Source organism: Xenopus laevis, chromosome 1S, assembly GCF_017654675.1.
Source record: "Xenopus laevis strain J_2021 chromosome 1S, Xenopus_laevis_v10.1, whole genome shotgun sequence".
In the NCBI taxonomy this organism is placed as follows: domain Eukaryota; kingdom Metazoa; phylum Chordata; class Amphibia; order Anura; family Pipidae; genus Xenopus; species Xenopus laevis.
In genome coordinates, this window is record NC_054372.1 from 86,719,721 (window position 1) to 86,739,722 (window position 20,002).

Genomic DNA, 20,002 nt, shown 5'->3' on the forward strand with positions numbered 1-20,002 from the left:
AGAGCAGGTCTGCTATTGTACTTGCACTGCTCCGCAACGTTCTTAATTTGCTCCATTAGGAGGGCAAGTAATTCACTGTTGGTAAACGCAGGTGATGCATTTAGTATGAAAGAACTTAAACACAGAAAAAAGGGGCAGCAATAGCCACTGAAAAATGTTCTATGCAGGACCAGACCAGACATAAGTGTGCAGTTGGGAAATGTGGGCAAATGATTTTATCCTTGGTAAAAATTAATATGTATAAAAGTAAAGATATTTAGATATGTATAGGCACAGCTATTGCATGTGCAGTTTTTGGATTTATATAAATTGGTCCTAAAATAAATAGGGCTTTCTTCCAAATAATTTTGTCATCAATTCATTTGTATCAGTTCCTCGGGCACAAAACTTTCATACATTCCATTGTTGTTTTGCTGATATATCGTTCACTTTAACCTAGGCATTCTAGATTTTCAAACTGCTCCGTTGTTATTCAGTAGAAATATTCACAGTGCTGTCATAATTTGGTCAACATTTTCTCCCTTTCTGATAACCCATAAAAATTAATCAGACAGTATTATGCAGAAATGTACAGTTTGAAAGCAAATGTACAGTATGTTGTCATGGGTTACTAGATCTGTTGCATCTCTTATTACAGATGCAAGATCTTATGCTTAGATATTATCTTTATACATTCTTGTTTTTGTTTCCTCACAGGCTTTATATAACTCAATCAAAAATGAGAAGATCGAGTGGGCTGCGTAAGTAAAATGACCCTATATTCTAAACTGCATTTACTGTACTTATTAATCTTCTTGCTGTGATACATGTAGGGATGCACCGAATCCACTTTTTTGGATTCGACCGAACCCCCGAATCCTTCGCGAAATATTAGTCCGAATACCGAACCGAAACCTAATTTGCTTATGCAAATTAGGGGTGGGAAGGGGAAAATATTTTTTACTTCCTTGTTTTCTGACAAAAAAGTCACGCAAGTTTCCTCCCCACCCCTAATTTGCATATGCAAATTAGGATTCAGATTCGGTTCGGCCGGGCATAAGGATTTGGCCGAATCCGAATCCTGCTGAAAAAGGCCAAATCCTGGCCGAATCCCGAACCGAATCCTGGATTTGGTGCATCCCTAGATACATGTTAGTGATATTAAAAGGGTGGTTCAACTTTAAGTCAACTTTTACTATGTTATAGAATGGACAATTCTAAACAACATTTCAATTGGTCTTCATTATTTATTTTATATAGTTTTTCAACTATCTTCTTCTGACTCATTCCAGCTTCAAATTTGGGTCACTGACCACATCTTAAAAACAAATACTTTGTAAAGCTACACATTTATTTTTATTGCTGCTTTTTATCATTCAACCTTCTATTCAGACACTATCCTAAGGTCATTTGGACTCTAGCAGCCAGATTCCTGAAATTGCAAACTGGAGAGCTGCTGCTGCATATAAAGATAAATAACTAAAAAAAACACATATGATAAAAAATGAGAGCTAATTGCAAATTGTCTTAGGATATCACTCCCTACATCATACTAAGGGGGTTATATACCAAAATCTGAAAATTTCCCACTATTTTCTACTTTGACCAAATTCCGTCCACATTTACCATATTTATCAATAAAGTAACAAAAAAATCTGGTATGGGAAAAGATTCAATAAATTGTGAAAAAAAACGTAAATTTTTTCGGATTTGAAACCCGAAAAAGTTTTCGATTTTATTCAGATTGTAGTCTGAAAACCACAAATTATTTGGATTATTGTACAAAACCCAGAGCAGATCATGATATACTCCAGTTGTAAATGAGACATCTGCCATTGACTTGATGTTGGCAGGTTTGAGATGGAGTACTTTTTTATTCTGACTTTTTTTTTTTTCATGAAAAATTCAAGTTTTTTTTCTACAAAATAATGTTTCCCCTTTAAAACTCCTACCAGAAAAAATATGACCCCCCTAAAACTCAAAGATGAACAGCCTCTTTAAACTAAGAATTATCCAATTGAGACTCCAACTCTGAACAACACGTGACTTTTTATTATCATGTGTTGGTAGACTGGAAGTTGACATCTTTTATCCATGATTTTGTTAATTTAGAGTTTGCTTAATCTGTTGTGCTGGATGTGGTATTTGACTAAAATTGTGGATTTGTGGACATTGAAGCCAGTATCAACTTGAGAAAAATAATAATCCTGGATGTTGCAATTTTCTTTACTGAATTATCATTATCCATGCATCTAATGTAAGGTTCTTCCTTCTACATATGGCTGAGCAAGAGTACAATGACAGTGTTTATTGTCTCATGTAGGATCTCATCCTTGGACGTTATTTAATATGTTGGCACCACTAAGAAGTGAAATAAAATAGGAAAACAGGCAGAGCACTGGTTACATTTGACCCTCTCTCCACAGGATGGGCCTTTGCAACATTAAACGTTGAAGGAATGGTGTTGTGAAACTATACCTTACTTGTGCTGCATGACTAAATTAAAGAATTGGACTCCAAAAAGTTCTTGAACAAAACAAACAAGCACCATGCTTTATTTTCTTAAAGGGCAAATCAGGGTTTTCATGCTAACAATCCTTGAGGTTTATCACATACAAGTCAGGTAACATTACATCAATTCAGAGCCAGCACCTTGTGACAACCATGTGGTGATAGCATACCACATTGATGGATGCATCTTCAGGATCTCCGTACCGTGAACTGGATCCCCACATGTTGGATCAGAGAAATCACATAAACTAAATCCCTTAAAGGCTGTGATCCCTGCACTACAGGCCAGTATTGCCTGAGGGGAGAGCTAACCAGGGCCGCTTCTGCCATGAGGCAAGATGAGTACCTTGCCTCAGGCAGCAGCGAATGGCCAGTTGCAAGGAGCGGCAAAAAGCTGCTCTCTTGTAACTTTACAAGGCGAATTTCCAGATATTAACCTGGAAATTCGGCTCCTCTGGTGCAGAGAGCGCTATTGTGCTTAGTTGTGCTATTGTGCCTAGTTGCAGCACAGGCTGCTCTTGCTCACTAGTTTGCCTCACTATTTGCCTAATTTTCCTCAAAAATTGATGTTACAGAGAACAACTCTGTCCTGACTACACCTCATTCAAGGGGTCCATGTATCACCAACTTCACCAAGGGCCTGCCACCCATGGGGCCTTCCTTTACTGGGGCAAAGTCCCAATCTCCCAGCAGCATCCACTCCCTCATAAAGTGGAAGGCCCAAAACTATACTGAAGTGAGTCAGGAATTGGTCATCGGCATTTGGGCCAATGGTACACCTTGCACATTATGCTAATAATGTGATATGTGCAAAAGTAGATAGTATGCTTCTACCCAGTAACCAAAGAACAAGAAAGTGCAGACATTTAAAGGCATAGGGAACTGTTAAGCCTATGGGTCCCTACAGTACCTGCAATTTTTCATTTTAGTTATAATTTTGTCCTCCATGTGTATCATTCTTTCAGTGACATGCAGAGTTGTCAGGATGTTACATCCATTATAGGCTGGTTGTCAGTAGATATATTAAGACAAATGAGTGACCTATAGCACTGCCCATGGAATTCAGGCATCCATTAAACTGTGATTACATCAAGTTTTACACATCTTCTTAAATGTTGGTCATGATTATCCATTTAATATTAGCTAAATCAGATCATGCACTTAGGGCAAGGCCAGACGTGGCGTTTTTACGTTGCGTTTTTAAAAAAGAAACGCCAGGCGTAAATACGCGCCACTGAAACCACACGCGACCGTCAACATGCATTTTTCAGCACATTTTTCCCAACAGGCACTTCTTATTGTTCTCATTAAGAATTTTGACGCCATATTTAAAATACGCTGCGTATTTATGCAAAGTGTGGTTTCAAAGTGCAGATCCCATAGAGTCTATTGATTTGGTAGTTTCTTGACGTATTGGCGTTTCTGCTGGAAAACGCCAATACTAGCTTCCTGTGTCGGATTTCGGCTTGCAAGCACCCTGTGTGAATTGCCATAGTGGGTTTTGCATTAGTTTCAGTGGTAGTGCAGTTTATGCGTATTTACGCCTGGTGGAGCTTTTTCTATAACGCAGCGTAAACACGCCACGTCTGGCCTTGCCCTTTGGGTACAAGAAGTCAGGGTGCAACAGTTTTAAGTCCCATGGTGGCATGGCATTTGTGTTTTAAATTCCCTCCAAACAATGTAGATCTCTATAAAAAGATATTGCATAAAACAGCTCACATGAAAAACCCTGTTTCATGTAATAAACCATTTTCATAATAATATACTTTTCTAATAGTATGTGCCATTGAGTAATCATAAATAGAAAATTGTTATTTTAAAAATTAATGGTCACCCCCTGGGATCATACGATTCACTGTGCACACAAACATACCAAACAAACCATACTTGTTAGGTCATATGAGCAAATTAGAGTTCTGTCTTTTGCTTCAACACTTCTTCCTGTTACAGTTAGAGTTGTAGTATTTCTGGTCAGGTGATCTCTGAGGCAGCACACAGACCACCACAAAATGGCGGTTCAAGGCAAGAGATGTAAAAGGGCAAGATTTACTTAAATATATAGACCAGTTTGGTAAGATTCTTTAATATGACACTTAGGGGCCGATTCATTAACTTCGAGTGAAGGATTCGAAGGTAAAAAGCTTCGAATTTCGAAGTTTTTTTGGGCTACTTCGACCATCGAATGGGCTACTTCGACCTTCGACTACGACTATCGAAGGATTCGAAGTAAAAATCGTTCGACTATTCGACCATTCGATAGTCGAAGTACTGTCTCTTTAAAAAAAACTTCGACCCCCTAGTTCGGCAGCTAAAAGCTACCGAAGTCAATGTTAGCCTATGGGGAAGGTCCCCATAGGCTTTCCTAAGTTTTTTTGATCGAAGGATATTCCTTCGATCGTTGGATTTAAATCCTTCGAATCGTTCGATTAGAAGGATTTAATCGTTCGATCGAAGGAATAATCCTTCGATCGTTCCATCGAATTTTCTGCGCTAAATCCTTCGACTTCGATATTCGAAGTCGAAGGATTTTAGTTCCTAGTCGAATATCGAGGGTTAATTAACCCTCGATATTCGACCCTTGATGAATCGGCCCCTTAATATGATGTAAACTATCTGTTGCTTAAGTGTTCATTTTGGGGGTATAGTTTTCCTTTAATGTCATCATTTTGAAAGATGTAGTGTAAAAAAAAAATTTTGTGTATTTCTACCCCTTGCTTAAATGAAACTTTTATGAGAGAGGAAGGCTTCAGTAATGTGATATACCGAAGCTTTTCATGTAATCCAGTATAAAAATCAGTCATAATTTAAAAAAAATTTATAGCCTAATGCTCCATTTAATAAAGATCTGATGGTGATGCAAACTACATTTTTGCTTCTAATAAAGCATTGAATTGTTTTATAATGCACTCTCAGTGTTTGTTTCCATCCCCTGTGAACCCCATGTAAATTAGCTGCTTAGCCTAGAAGGATATCCCAGCTGGAAACATTTTAATGACATTAAAATAAACAAAGCTATAGCCTGCATATATAAGTATCATTTAGTATCTAAGAAACCTCAAAAGCATTTTTGCTTCTTACTTCATGCATTTATCTAATTGCAGCTTTTGTTGCCAAAAAAGTACAAATAGCGTGCCTTGGTTGTCATTGTATGTATTAACAAAGGCATAGGAGGGCACTGTAACTTTACCTACAAAAAACATTTGAGGGCGAGGCACAATTATGGGCTAACAAATGAAACAGAATAATTAAGGGAGCTATAGAAGATCTCTGACTTATGACCAATGCATGAGTAGAAACTTTCCAGGTAGCAGCATAGTTTACAATGAGAACCCTTGGGGCAAGCAGTATCTCAATGCTGCATCTGTCTAAATAAATGTGTAATACAGTATAGTAATAATACAATTACAATTTCAATATACTGTCTTTATATAACCAACCCATTTTGAAATAGGTTATAGTGCTCCTTCCATTCAAGCAATTTGAATTTTCCTTACCGAAAATATTACCTCTTAGTTGCTTATTTAAATGGATCTTTATGGGGTAACCAATGCAGAATGTATAGAAAGTAACCAACTAAGCAATGTATGTGAGCTCAAAAAACTTGGAGACTCATTTACCATGTTTACTTTTTAAGCTTATGGAAAGTTACTCAGTTCTCCGTTGTTGAGATTTTAGTTATGCGAGGCATAAGCAGAGTGTAATGATGAGCAAATCTATCCCGCTTTGCTTCGCTGAAAAATTTGCGAAACGGCTAAAAAGTTTGCGCAACAGAGAAAAATTTGCGAAGCTCATTGAAGTCAATAGGCGACAACATTGGAATTTTTTACATGTGTGATTTTTTTTTTATCAGTCCAAATGCTTTAAAGTCAATGTGTGAAAATTGGGCCATCTTTTTGACAAGCAAAATATCATATTCTTAGGGGGTTATTTGCTAAAACTCTTTACCAGATACAAACTCAACCTAACTCCCATCCATGAATTTGGCTAATTTACTAATAATTCAACTTTAAAAAATTGGATTGAAAAAAAACTCGAATATCTCGAGTTTATATGCTTAAATACCTCACATTTTTCAAGTTTATAGGCTTATAAACGTTGAGTGTATTGAGTTTTTACATGACAATCAGCATCGAAACCCCCAAAACTCCTAAATGTAGTGGAGGATAAAAACATCTTCCAAAGGTTAAAGGGACAGCTGCCATTGACTTTTACATGAATTCAACAGCTTCGGAGCACAATAAATCGAATTTTTAGAGAAAAAAATGAGTGTTAATAAATAACCCCCTAAATGTAAATAAACTTTGTAATACATTTTCAAAAACATCTCCCTAATTAAACTTATTATTATTTGCACACAGTGGTAAAAATGTGAGATCTATAGGAATGCCACAGGATGGGCTTTTGGCTTGTGTGTGTGTCCTATGCTAAAGGTTAAGAGAATTAAGTATATCAGTTAATGATTTAGGGTTCTCTTAGTGTGGTGGCACACGGGGAGAGCAACAAATCTTCTCTACTGCGGGTGACTAATCTCCCCAAATGCCTTCCCGGCAACCATCCCACTACAACAATGTGTGTATATATATATATATCTATATATATATATATATATATATATATATATATATATATATATATATATATATATATATATATATATATATATATGTGTGTGTGTGTGTGTGTGCTATAGAGATCACACTTGCAGGTCTTAAATATGAAAAAATAATATAATTGTGGACAAAAAACGAACATTTCGACTGGACTACAGCCTCATACCTCAGCTTTTCTCATACAAAGTGTATGTCAAGCTAAAAGTTCCTTTAAAGGTGAACAACTCCTTCAAGTGATGCCAAAGAAGAGTGGGTGCAAGTATTTTTATATATATATAGTGATGGCTTTCGGGCAGAAGATGGCCATAGAAATGAGCAGCAACTGACTGCAGGTCGGATGGGTGTCGCGCTGACCCACACATCACTACTGTGGCCTAATCTTAATAATTCATGTTATCATCAAATTTATCCTAGAACTTGTTTGTTTCATGGTTTCCCACTGTAGATTCCTTGCTATCACTTCAATATATATTAAATATATGTAGTGAATGCTGTCAAGCTCTGGTGAAAGCACATATGTATACTGACACACTTTTGGGATCAGTTTCTGCAGTTGCAGAAATATGAAAAGACCTACTCCATGGCAGAAGCCACAGAAATTCTTCCTTGTGACAAAAGAAAGCTTTTCTTCATGCATGCTGCAAAGAATGTATTTTATACTACTTCTAAAGCATGCTGTCTTTGTCATAATCCTGAACATGGCAAGTCTCTTGTTATAGCTGTGTTTATTCAGTATACCATTTGTCATTCTTAGATGAAACCTTAAAAAGGGTGCCTTAAGGTGCATTGCTTGGTTGCTCTGTATCATATACTAGTGTACAAAGTAATGAGACTTTCTTACAATGATAGCCAGTGATGTTCTTCTTCACTGTCACAATGCTTGTTTCCATGGCAGTTGAAACAGCTGCAGCAGATTGCTTATATACAGGCACTGATATACAATACGTTTGACAATGCAGGTTAATAGAGGAATGTATTGTGATAAAAAAAGTGTGCTTTTATTTATCTGCTCATGGAACTTGGTACATATAAGTGTCAGGCCAGTAACAATATTTATAACAATATTGGTAACAATATAAGTTGAAGCCCTTGGAACAGCTCCCTTTTGGAGTGCCTGATTCGATTTGTCTGCTATAGTAAAGCAGGCCTAAGGATTATAAGATTCAGCCTGACAGCCTATTTGAAGACAAGGCCTAGTCCAACTGTTTGTTAATTGTTTCTTGTTATTAAACATGCAATATACAGTAAATTAACATCTTAAATGTATCCTGTAGGTTGTATATAGTATAGGGGTTTATATAGTGGTTAAAGCAAGGCGGGTGTGTATTCTATACATGCGTTTCACAATAGTATCTATTACCTTCATAAAATTATGGTCACCATTAATGAGCAATGAGTGAGTATACCCAAGGAATCAGGACACGCTAGTCACTTGCCTGGCATCTAAGCAGCCTGCATTCTGCTCACTTAAGGAGTGGCCAAAAATGAGGTTTGCTACTTAACAAATTGCCATACAAATAAATAATTATAGCTTGGCTACACCCTACAACATTTGAGTCAAAAAGATAAATGGATATTCTGCAGGGTGGCATCAGTTAAATATAGTGATGCAAGAATGCTGGCCTTTGTAAGGTTATCAGAAATCCAAACCACACACTGTGTTTTTATACTGATTTACACAGGTGAGTAAATCCTAGTACTGGACAAAGATTTAGACATATAATGGCTGAATCTAATTGTTGTGACTAAAGAGATATTTGCTGATGATAATAGTTTTCTAAAATGTTATTATTATTGATTTAGATTAAATAAATTCTAACTGGGGTACGCATCATTTAATCTTGTTTTTTAAATGTATAACATGTTAGGCAAAATAAATTGTTAATAGAACAATGTTTATCCCAGGCCTGGTGGAGGTAGTGGGTTAAGGCGGGCTTTGTTTTTTCACCTTCAGTGAAACTGGAGCCATTCTGAATGGTACAATTTTATCAGCATTGCCAATTATATTGCCAATTAAATGCACTGCTTTATGACAGAAGTGCATTCATCTGTTAATGAGTTATTTTTAGGCTACTGTCATTTCCCAAATGAATCAGGTGATCAATTATATCTGATCAGTGTGAAAAAAATAAACATGTAGTTTCTGTCTGAATAGAAGCTTCTACCCATGTGTCTAAACCATATGCTGTATATCAATTAGGCTTCTCAAACAGTACATTATATACTGTATAATATAAATATAGGTTTATATGTTTTAGGTTTTATAGAACATTTACAGAAAAATAAACTTAGGGACCAATTTTTTATAACTGGTCATAGTTCCGACTTTACCAAGCCTTCAGTGTTTATTTATTTTTTTTTTCATTTTCCATGCAGGATTGATTCATTCCAATATGCAAAATACTTGTTCAAATCCTTTGCCCCAATCTGTAAGGACAAGGATTTAGACAGGTAATGTTACTCTGCAATGCTGATTGGCTGCTGATTGACTGTTCCAAGCAGCATATTCTGACAAATTGACACAGATATCAGACTTGATATCAATATCAATTTGTTAAGAATTATCTTTTATAAAAATTGTAATTTGCAGGGAATCCTATAAGATTCCCCAGTTCAGTGCAGTGATCCCCTTAATGTAATCCTTATATAGAAAATATTATAGAAAATATTTTCCATAAAGAAAATATATAACATGCTGTGTAAAGCACAATGAGCGCAATCACACTCTCTGCACTAGCTATGCTCCCCCCTGGATCCGGATGGTATGGGGTGGCGGCATCAGGAATGCTGCCTCTGGATTGCTGAGAGGTCTGTTTTTGTAAATACTTTTTAGTTGACGTTCCTAAACCTGACTGTTTTGCCAACCTGACTGTCCTATCTCAGCCTGTCAGTTAAAGTTTCTAATGCTAACGGACTTCTGCTCCAGAAATATGGCAGCCCCCTTATAGACAAGCAAGGGGAGTCAAATAGGTAATGTAAAAGCTTTGAGCAATTACTTTTTGGCAGAATTATAAATAGCAAACAAAGCCAATACTATGATAGATGTAAAAATGGTTTAATTGCTGGTGTCAGTATCTCTTTAAGCACTTGAAAGTAAAGTCAAAGTAAACTTTATTGTCATCTCAGCAGTATATGAATATACAGTGAGACGAGATGACGTGGCTCCAGCTAGTACATATCACAAAAAGGCACTTAAAAATACACAATAGTATTTAAACATGAAATGTGCAATATATAGGCAGAAATTGGATATATACATGTGTAAACCTTTAGAATTGTGCAAATAAATTAACAGTTTACAAAGTTAAGTTCACAGTTCAGGTGTGTCTGGAATGTAGTGGGAGGGCAGGCAGTGAGTTGAGGAGTCTGATAGCTTGCGGAAAAAAGCTTTAACGCAGCCTGGTTGTTCGGGCTTTAATGCTGCGAAAGCGTCTGCCGGATGGGAGCAGCGTGAACAGTCCCTGTGAGGGGTGTGTGGAGTCCAGTGCAATGCAGGAGGCCTTTCTTACACAGCGCTTGTGGAAGCAATCCTGCAGTGATGGAAGAGCCACTCCAATGATGTTGCCAGCTTCTCTGACAGTCTGCTGTAGACTTTTCCGGTCAGCACGCTCTCTATGGTGCCCCTGTAGAACACTGTGAGGGTGGGAGGCGGACGGCTGGTCATCTCTTTTGTTTTATCCACATTCAGTTACAGGTTGTTCTCACTTTACCAGACCGCCAGCTGCTGAACCTCATCTCTGTACACCGACTCGTCGTTGTGGCTGATGAGCCCCACCACAGTTGTGTCATCGGCGAACTTCATGATGTGGTTTGAGCTGTGTCTAGCTATGCAGTCATGTGTCAGCAATGTGTACAACAATGGGCTGAGAACGCATCCTTGAGGAGCTCCTGTGCTCAATCTGACGGTGCTGGAAACATTGTCGCCGATACGAACAGACTGAGGCCTCTGACAGAAAGTCCAAGATCCAATTGCACAAAGAGGTACTCAATCCCATCTCGATTAGTTTCCCACTCAGCTTTTGAGGGATGATGGTATTGAATGCTGAGCAAAAGTCTATAAACAGCATTCTCAGATAACTGTCTTTCTTGTCTAGATGAGTTAGTGAGAGGTGGAGTACAAAAGATATGGCATCCTCAGTTGCCCTGTTTGGCCGATATGAAAATTTTAGTGGGTCCAGTGAGCGGGGGAGGATGCTCTTGATGTGTGCCATCACAAGTCTCTCGAAGCATTTCATGATGACCGGAGTTAGTGCAACAGGGCGGAAGTCATTCAGGCAGGTTACTGAAGATTTATTTGGCACTGGAATGATGGTGGTGGACTTGAAGCATGTGGGGATGATCATCTGGTTTAGCGATATGTTGAAAATGTCAGTGAAGACGTCAGCCAGCTGATCAGCACAGTCTCTGAGCACACGACCAGGAATGTTGTCTGGTCCGGCAGCCTTTCGTTGATTGACCTTGGTTAAGGTTCGGCCGTGTCTAGACAGATCTCTTGGTCGGTGAGAGGAGGCATGGCTTTCCTCACAGGCTCTTTGTTTAGTGCATCAAATCGTGCGTAGAATTGTTCAGTTGCTCTCGGAGTGTGGCATCTTCGTCGCTGGTGCTCCGCGCAGGCTTGTACTGTATGATAGCCTGAATGCCTTGCCATATGTTGCATGAGTCTTTTGAGTTGTCAAAATGATTTTGAATCTTCAGTGTGTATACCTGCTTTGCTTGTCGGATGGTTTGAGAGAGGTTGGCCCTGGCTATTTTAAGAGTAACTCTGTCCCCTGATCGAAAGCGGCATCTCTCTCTCTTAGCCGTGCACGAACCTTTGCTGTAAACCAGGGTTTTTCGTTGGCTCTCGTGGTGACAGTTTTGGAGATGGTAACATCCTCTATGCATTTGTTGATGTAGCAGGTCACAGAGTCTGTGTACTCCTCCACAGACTGTCCGAAAAGTACTGTCCGGTCGTCGGAGGAACCTATGTGGGCGCGCACAAAGGCTTTGTAGGCACCACGCACATTCATGTAGACGTGTCCAAACAGTTCTCTCCCCTTGTAGCAAAGTTCACATGTTGAAAGAATTTAGGAAGCACTGACTTCAGGTTCGCGTGGTTGAAATCGCCAGCAACAACGATAAATCCGTCTGGGTTTGTTGTTTGAAGCTTGTTGATAGCCTCGTACAGCTCTCTTAGCGCCAGGTTAACATTTGAGCTAGGCGGCAAGTACACAGCTACCACTAGTACTGCAGTAAATTCCCTCGGCAGATAGCAAGGTCGACATTTAACAATTAAAAACTCAACTTGTGGTAAGCAGTGGCGAGTCACTTCAGCAGACTTCGTGCACCAGAGTTTGTTGATATAGATGCACAAACCGCCACCCCGGCTCTTGCGAGACAATGCAGCGTTTCTGTCGGCTCGGTAGCAGGCTAGCTGGATAGCCGAGTCAGCGATGTTTGTGTTTAGCCATGTTTCCATGAAAATAAAGATGCATAGGGGGCATGGCTAGCTGGCAAGCAGCGTGGACGCAGTTTTCAGGCGCTCCCAGGGTCCCTGTACTAAAAGCTACTTTCCCCCATGAGTATAGCCCATACGGACTAGTAGTGATCACCTGCAGTTCCAGGGGGGCATCCGCTCCCATCTGAGGCCGAAACCGCCGCTCCAACAGCTTCCGGGCAGCCAAACAACGTGCGGCCTAGTGTCGCGCCTTGAGTAAGTCTCTGACCCGGACGCGCACGGACCGGAACTCTTAACTCCGCCGAATAAGGCCAAGACTATAGTGTGCGGCCCAGGTGAAGGAGGAAAGGTGGAGTGAGTGCCTGGCAGACCCAGGGGGCGCCCCATATGCATGCTTCTTGGCCAAATTCTTGTTTCCACCACTTATGAGCTGGGAGGCATAAGGCACTGAGGCCTATTGAAACTCCCTGCAATAGAGGGATAGTGCCTCTGCCTGAAGCCCCAACTGAACTGGTCCCAGATGTAAGCAACCTGTGTGCTCCACGCACGAAGACCCTTTTGATACAAGGAGGGGCAGACTTTATAGTCGAGTGGAGGGAATACATCTGGGAGACCTCAGATACTCCTGTGCATAGCAATATACAAGCTGCAGCCCTGAATCTTGCAATTACATGCTCACACTGATTCTACAAACAGCTACCCTGACTAGGGCAATTACCCACAGTGTAACATATAGAGCAGAGCTAGAATAACCTAGCTAGAGCAGAATCAGAATTGATACATAATGAGTCTAACGAAACTAAACAGGCTATGCAATTAGCTCAGAGAGATTTGGACTTACTTCTCGTAGAAAAATACTCACAACAGGAGCTTTATAGAGTGGCTACCTGGTATGACAAGGGAGACAAGAATGGGAAATTACTGGCTGTACTGGCTAGGGGGAATGTGCCTAAGACTATGATACAGTCCATTGCTAGTGGAAATTACCTAATCACAGACCTAGTACAAATGACACAACAATTTGAGATGTATTTTCAATCCACATATCAATCTCCACCTGATACTTCTCCAGATACACTTAAGGAGTTCCTAAATACTATAGATTTCCCAAAGGTTTCTCCGGATCTAGCCATGCAATTAGACCAAGACATTACTCTAGATGAGGTTAAGGATGCAATTAATGGGTTCCCTATGGGAAAGACACCTGGACCGGACGGAATCCCCATAGAATGGTATAAGAAATATATAGACTTTCTAGCCCCTAAACTCCTAGTTCTCTTTAATGGAATTAATAATGCAGGGGCTCTGCCCGATTCATGCTATGATGCTTATATCACCCACATACATAAGGAAGGCAAACCCCCTGATAGATGTGACTCATATCGGCCTATATCCCTCCTTAATTGTGACATAAAGATATTTGCCAAGATCATAGCCAATAGACTCAAACTGGTGGTACCTGACCTAATACATCCGGACCAGACAGACTTTATGCCCTCAAAGGCCACTGATATCAATGTGAGACGCCTTTTCACTAACCTGGCGTTCCAACATGATAACATGGGAAATAGAATTGTAGTGTAGTGACACAGCAAAGGCCTTTGACATGGTACAGTGGCAATACTTGTGGGAGGTATTGGCACGTTATAAGTTAGGCCCGAAACTCCGGAAATGGATTCAGACATTATATGCGCATCCGAAAGCTAAGGTTCTAGTCAATGGGCAACTATCGGAAAATATATCTCTGGGAATCGGCACTCGACAGGGATGCCCTCTCTCGCCATTGCTTTTTGCCCTAGCCATAGAACCCCTGGCCATCAGTGTAAGGGCTAATGAAGGAATACAGGGCTTACATATTGGAAACTTGTGTGAAAAGATATCACTTTATGCGGATGATATGCTGATATATTTGGCCAACTCTGGTGCAGCCCTAGAAAATCTCCTGTCAACTGTCTCTGAGTTTGGCCAATTCTCAGGTCTGAAAATCAATCTTGATAAATCAGTGGTGTTTCCCATAGATCCCCTTCCTCAGGACTCCCCGAACACCTTACTTCAACTCAAGGTAGCAGACTCGTTTAAATACCTGGGTATAGTGATCCATAAAGAGCTTAACAGATATGAGCAACTCAACCTGGATCCAGTAGTACAGACTCTGACTAACAAAGTCTCTATATGGCAAGACCTACCTATCTCTCTACCAGGCAAAATTAATATGTTCAAAATGGTCTTCCTACCTAAATTTCTATATGTTTTCTATAATTCTCCCATAAACCCTCAAGCCCAATGGTTCGCTAGAGTTGACAAAATAATTAGAAGCTTTCTTTGGGCAGGTGAACACCCACGATTAAGCTTTAGGGTGCTACAGGCACCAGCATCTGGAGGAGGCCTAGCACTACCTAATCTCAAACTTTATTTCCTTGCGGCCCAGTTGGTATATGCGCACTGGTGGTTTGTCCCTGATTCGAGCAACTCAGCAGTGGTCCTAGAAGCCGCAGTAATTGGCTCCCTTGAGACCCTTGCCAAACTCCCTTACAGAGGTATCTCCCCCCATCATGTTACCACTACTTCTATGCACACGGTGGTACAGGTATTTCAGAAGTCTCAAAAACTGGCCAGGGGAGCCTCTACAGCCTGGTCCCCCCATACGCCATTGTGGGGCAATACTTACCTACCTCAATTTCACTCACTCCCTGACATTGCAAGATGGGCACAGCTGGGGATAAAAACGCTTGGTGATATAACCTCTGGGGGTGAATGTAAAACATATGCTGCAATACAACAGGAGGTCCACCCTCACCCAGATATGCTGTTTCACTATTTGCAATTAAGACATGCTTTCAGTGTACAATTTCCAGCGAGACCTGTAAATTTAGAGATGACAACCCTAGAGACATACTTACGCAGAGTGGACCTAACAAAACCCCTATCCTGGTTGTATACTATACTATCTACCGCTGGTCCCTCCCCTCTTGAGAGAGTTAAGGGCAAATGGCAAAGTGATATTCCTGATTTATATGAAGAAAAATGGAAGGACGCTCTCAAGTTAGTCACAGAACTATCTATCTCTATGAGGAACAGGTTTATACAAATAAAATTATTAAATAGAGTCTATTTAACTCCCTACCGACTGGCTAAAATATATGAAAATGTTTCAGACCTATGTCCCAAGTGCAGAGTGGAACCGGGTACCATGTTTCATGTATTCTGGACCTGTCCGGTAATCCAGAGATTTTGGAGCATTGTACTTCAATTCTTGAATGAAAAACTCGCATTGCCAAGTATTTGTTCACCAGATAATTGTTTATTGAGGACAACGGGTGACCTCCAGCTACGCTCCTACTCTAGAATTTGTTACCTACAGCTCTTATATTTTGCCAAGAAAGCCATATTAATGCATTGGAAGTCACTTCACCCTCCTACACTACAATATTGGCAAAAGCTGATAAATGATTCTCTCTCAAATCAGATACTGACCTATCTGTCGAGGGGCTGCCCTGAAAAATTTGATGCTGTCTGGGGTACCTGGTTGAGAGTACAAAATGATTAACTGCGTATATTCTATAATAATGGATATGACAGTCTGTACCTTACCTCCCCTCCCCCTTCCCTTACAACTTTCCTTTCTACTATCTATTTTCTTCTCTCTCTACCTTTACTATTCATCTTGTGTATGTTGAATGTTGAAAATTTAAAATAAAACTTTTAAAAGAAAATAAAGATGCAACAGTCCTTTATTACTCGCTGGCTTGAATGCTGGAGCCACAGATGATACATCTTGTTGTCCAAGGAGCGAACGTTCGAGAGCAGGATTGACGGTAGTGCTGGTCGGACCGGGTTAGCCTTTAGCCTACATGACCTTGGTAGGTTTGAGATAGAGTACTCTTTTATTCGGACTTTGAGCAGCCTCTGGGTTTAATAAATCTCGAAACATTTGAGTATTTTCTTTCTAAGAAAATAGTGTTTTCCCCTTTAAAACTATGACCAGAAAAATTCAGACTTTAGTAAATAACTCCCTTAGTTTCAACTGTATCCAATTTTATTTTACAAATCTATTCAGAAATCACTTGTGTGTTTGAGGTCTAGGGTATTTTCAGTGCAATATTACAAGAGACAAAATGTCTGTTGCCTCCAAACAGATTAGTGGGAAACTCCTTAAGCCTCCTCAAAATATCTACATGTTTTGGTTTGGAGAGGTTATTGACAATACAACATACTGTACTTCTTGTAGGTTTATGGTTTTTGTCACTCAATTGTTTCTCTAGAAAGGCCACAGCTACAACTCCCCTCTTGTACACAATTTAAGCTGCAACTGGTCTACTATTCAACCTTTCACATTTATTTAGATCCAATTTATTCACTTGAGCGATTAGCTTTCTAAAGCAAAGTACAAATATGACTTAACCAAGGTCACTTTGGATTTAAACTAAACTCAACCATGTGACAATGTGTTCTGCTACACAGATTTTCCAGATCAAGAGCAATTGAAAAAGAAATTGAACAAATTTAAGTGTTCTGCACTATACTGCATTATTTCTCTAAAAAATCATTACACTCCGACCTGTGTTTTCATCTAGAATAAGGATTTAGGTTTTTCCTTAACCTCAGTGTAGACTTTTAATGTGAACACATTGCAAAACCCTGTCTTCTATAATATATAAAATATCTTAGCTTTCTACATATAACTGACTGACTTTTTGTCCAATATTAGTCACTGTCTTTGTAATGAAGGGTGAAAAGTAAAATGAAGGCTGCAAAAAGAAATATTATTCCCCACTGCATGTTAAAATATAAAAATAAAATTTCAAATATTTGTACAAGCATGTGCCATAAATGTGAGATTACAAAGGCAAGTTCTCATGCAGCTGCAATGTGCATAGGAGCAATTTACATCTAGACACACATACAATTCTGCATTCATTTTAGTGGTAAGCCTCAGTACAACTATACACACTAATGGAAATAAAATGACTTTCATGCGAGGGTGTTATTCTCTGTAGTGTATGAGCAAAATAAAGTTGAAGCAAGCTGGTCATATATAAATAATAATTCAGATCTTCAAAATATAAGCACCTAGACAACATAAGGTTTATTAATCATATTATGCTTTATTATGTAAATAAGCAGTGGAACAATCAACTGCCATTTTTCTGTCTACAGGAATAATCTCTCTTGCAAATGATGTACTTATTATGTATATTTTTTTTAGGGATGATGTTGATGCAATGAAGAAATCCCCCTCTGACAGCGCTGATGAAAAGCCCAATGGTACACAGTCAAAGAGCGTTAATCGAATTGGCAGCAGCAATCCATTCCTGGAAATTCCTCATGATCCAAATGCTGCAGTATACAAGACTGGTTTTCTCGCTCGAAAAATACACGCAGACATGGATGGAAAGAAGAGTAAGAAAGCTATTGTTTTTGCAAAGTTTGGCCTTGGTTTGGAAGGATACTGTCAGCATAATTTATCACTTTTTTTTAAATTTTATTCAGCGGTTAAGAGTACTGCCATTAAATACTTTTAGTGGTAGATTTACCAAAGACCTATGCAGGCATTTTGATTGAATCAATCAAATGATTTAATTGATTTAATTTTTTGCTATTATTTGATTTTGGAAACAATTTAACTTTAAGTTAAACTATATCGCTGGGGGTTTTTTTTCAACCTTTCCTAGGATCAGGCTTTTTGCATATTGCATAGAATACAGTCTTGTCTCATGCTTCATTGAGTAACTCTGGGTCTTTTTGCGGCATAATTAGGGGAACGAGGACATAAAAGCCTTGCCTTAATCAGATTTTAGCTATGTCTTGTTGATATGCTATTTTATACATCATTTATAGTTTCAGAAAAGCATTTAAGCAATTTAATTTAGTACTTCTATCACACCAGCTTTTCACATCTCTTATCACAGTAAGTGCACAAACTGCGTTTGTTCCAGTGGAGGTCATATCATCGGTGAAAAAGCACATTTCTCTCTGAATCACTGCTAAATCATTTATACCTAGCTTTATAAAAATCTGGGAGCTTATCCTTTTTTTAAGTTGATTATATACAGTTTGCATTGAACATGTTTCATCATTTTCTAATTGTAAAATGGCTTTACCATGTATGGTGAACATGTGGCATTTATCAAGGTTAGAAAGGTTAGTAAAATACAGCAGATCATTGCATTCAAGATTCTGAATTGCTGTTAGTTTAACCATGTTACATAACTATTGCTAGTTTTTAATCTGGTATGCCTTACCAAGCATTGGATCTATTTTTAAATTGCTACTTAAGAAGCCGCCCAGTTAAAGGGGGTTATTTATTAAAACTGATGTTTTGCTTATTCAATTTTCTTTAGTGAAAAGATTTATTATGCCCCAAAGCTGCTAAAATTCTGAATCCAAAAATACTCAGCTTCCAATAGCAGCAATGATCCAGGATTCAAACTTGTCACAAGGGGTCACCATCATGTAAAGTGTATGCGACACTCACATGCTCAGTTGGCTCTGAGCAGCTGTTGAGCAGCTAAGCTTAGGGGTCATTGTAAATAATCATGCAAAAAATTATTTTGGACTGTAATATAAGCTGAAGCTACAGGGCTGATTTCTAAATTCTGATGCTAGTTGCACTGGTTTCAGTGCTGCCATGTATCAATTATCTGTATTAGTTACTAATCAGCCGTATATTGTGACATTTATAGTCTATGGGTACTGTATATTGTGAGAGGGGTCCCCAAGCTCAGTAAGTGACAGCAGCACAGGGTATGTGCAGTGAATCAGCAGAAAATAAGATGGGAAGTTAATGGGGCATCTTTGAAAGCACATATCTTCCCTGCTAAAGGGCTGTGGTTGCCAACACATCATGTACAACATTTCTATCCTAATTCATTAGTTAAGCTTTACTTCTCTTCAAATTTTGGGAGGTTTGGGGTGTTTGATGCTGGTTTTCGCTCAAAATCTCGATTAATTTGAGATTTTTGAGTGGTAATTTAATAAAGTCATACAATTTGAATTAAAACTCAAATTTTTCGAGTTCTTTGAAATAAAATTCATTTTTTTTTCGACCTGAAATATTAGGAAATAAGCCAAATTCATGTATGAGAGTTAGGTCAACTTTGTTTCTGGTAAAATATGAGAAAAAAAATGAGTTTTAGTAAATAAACTCCTAAATATTTAAAAGGCGTAGCTAATTTGGAGCTATAGCACACTTGGTACTTTGAATGGCTTTACTTGTGAGAGTGATCAAAACATTTTTGCCCGCTGACTTAAATAAAGTATCTGCTTTCAGTAATTGATTATAGATATTTGGTGGCCTATGCACAGATGGCATGTTCCCTGCAATGCCTTGTGGGGGCTGCACTATGCATTTTGTGCCAGATCAAAAATCCAGTGCAGACTGAAGTATATCAGAGCCCTTGCCATGGTCAGGTGATAAATACAATGTTCCTGGGCACCTTGCACATACTGATGCCTCCTACATTGT

General features: G+C 39.0%; 1 protein-coding gene across 2 annotated transcripts in view; it reads left to right on the top strand.

Moving 5' to 3' along the window:
* Positions 1–20,002, top strand: part of LOC108706824 (PH and SEC7 domain-containing protein 3) — a 238,960-nt gene that overhangs the window by 198,958 nt on the left and 20,000 nt on the right. For both annotated transcript variants that reach the window (XM_018243559.2, XM_018243560.2), the window contains exons 10-11: positions 697–740; positions 17,744–17,937. In XM_018243559.2, the coding sequence (XP_018099048.1) occupies positions 697–740; positions 17,744–17,937 (238 nt within the window). The remainder of the gene's footprint in view (positions 1–696; positions 741–17,743; positions 17,938–20,002) is intronic.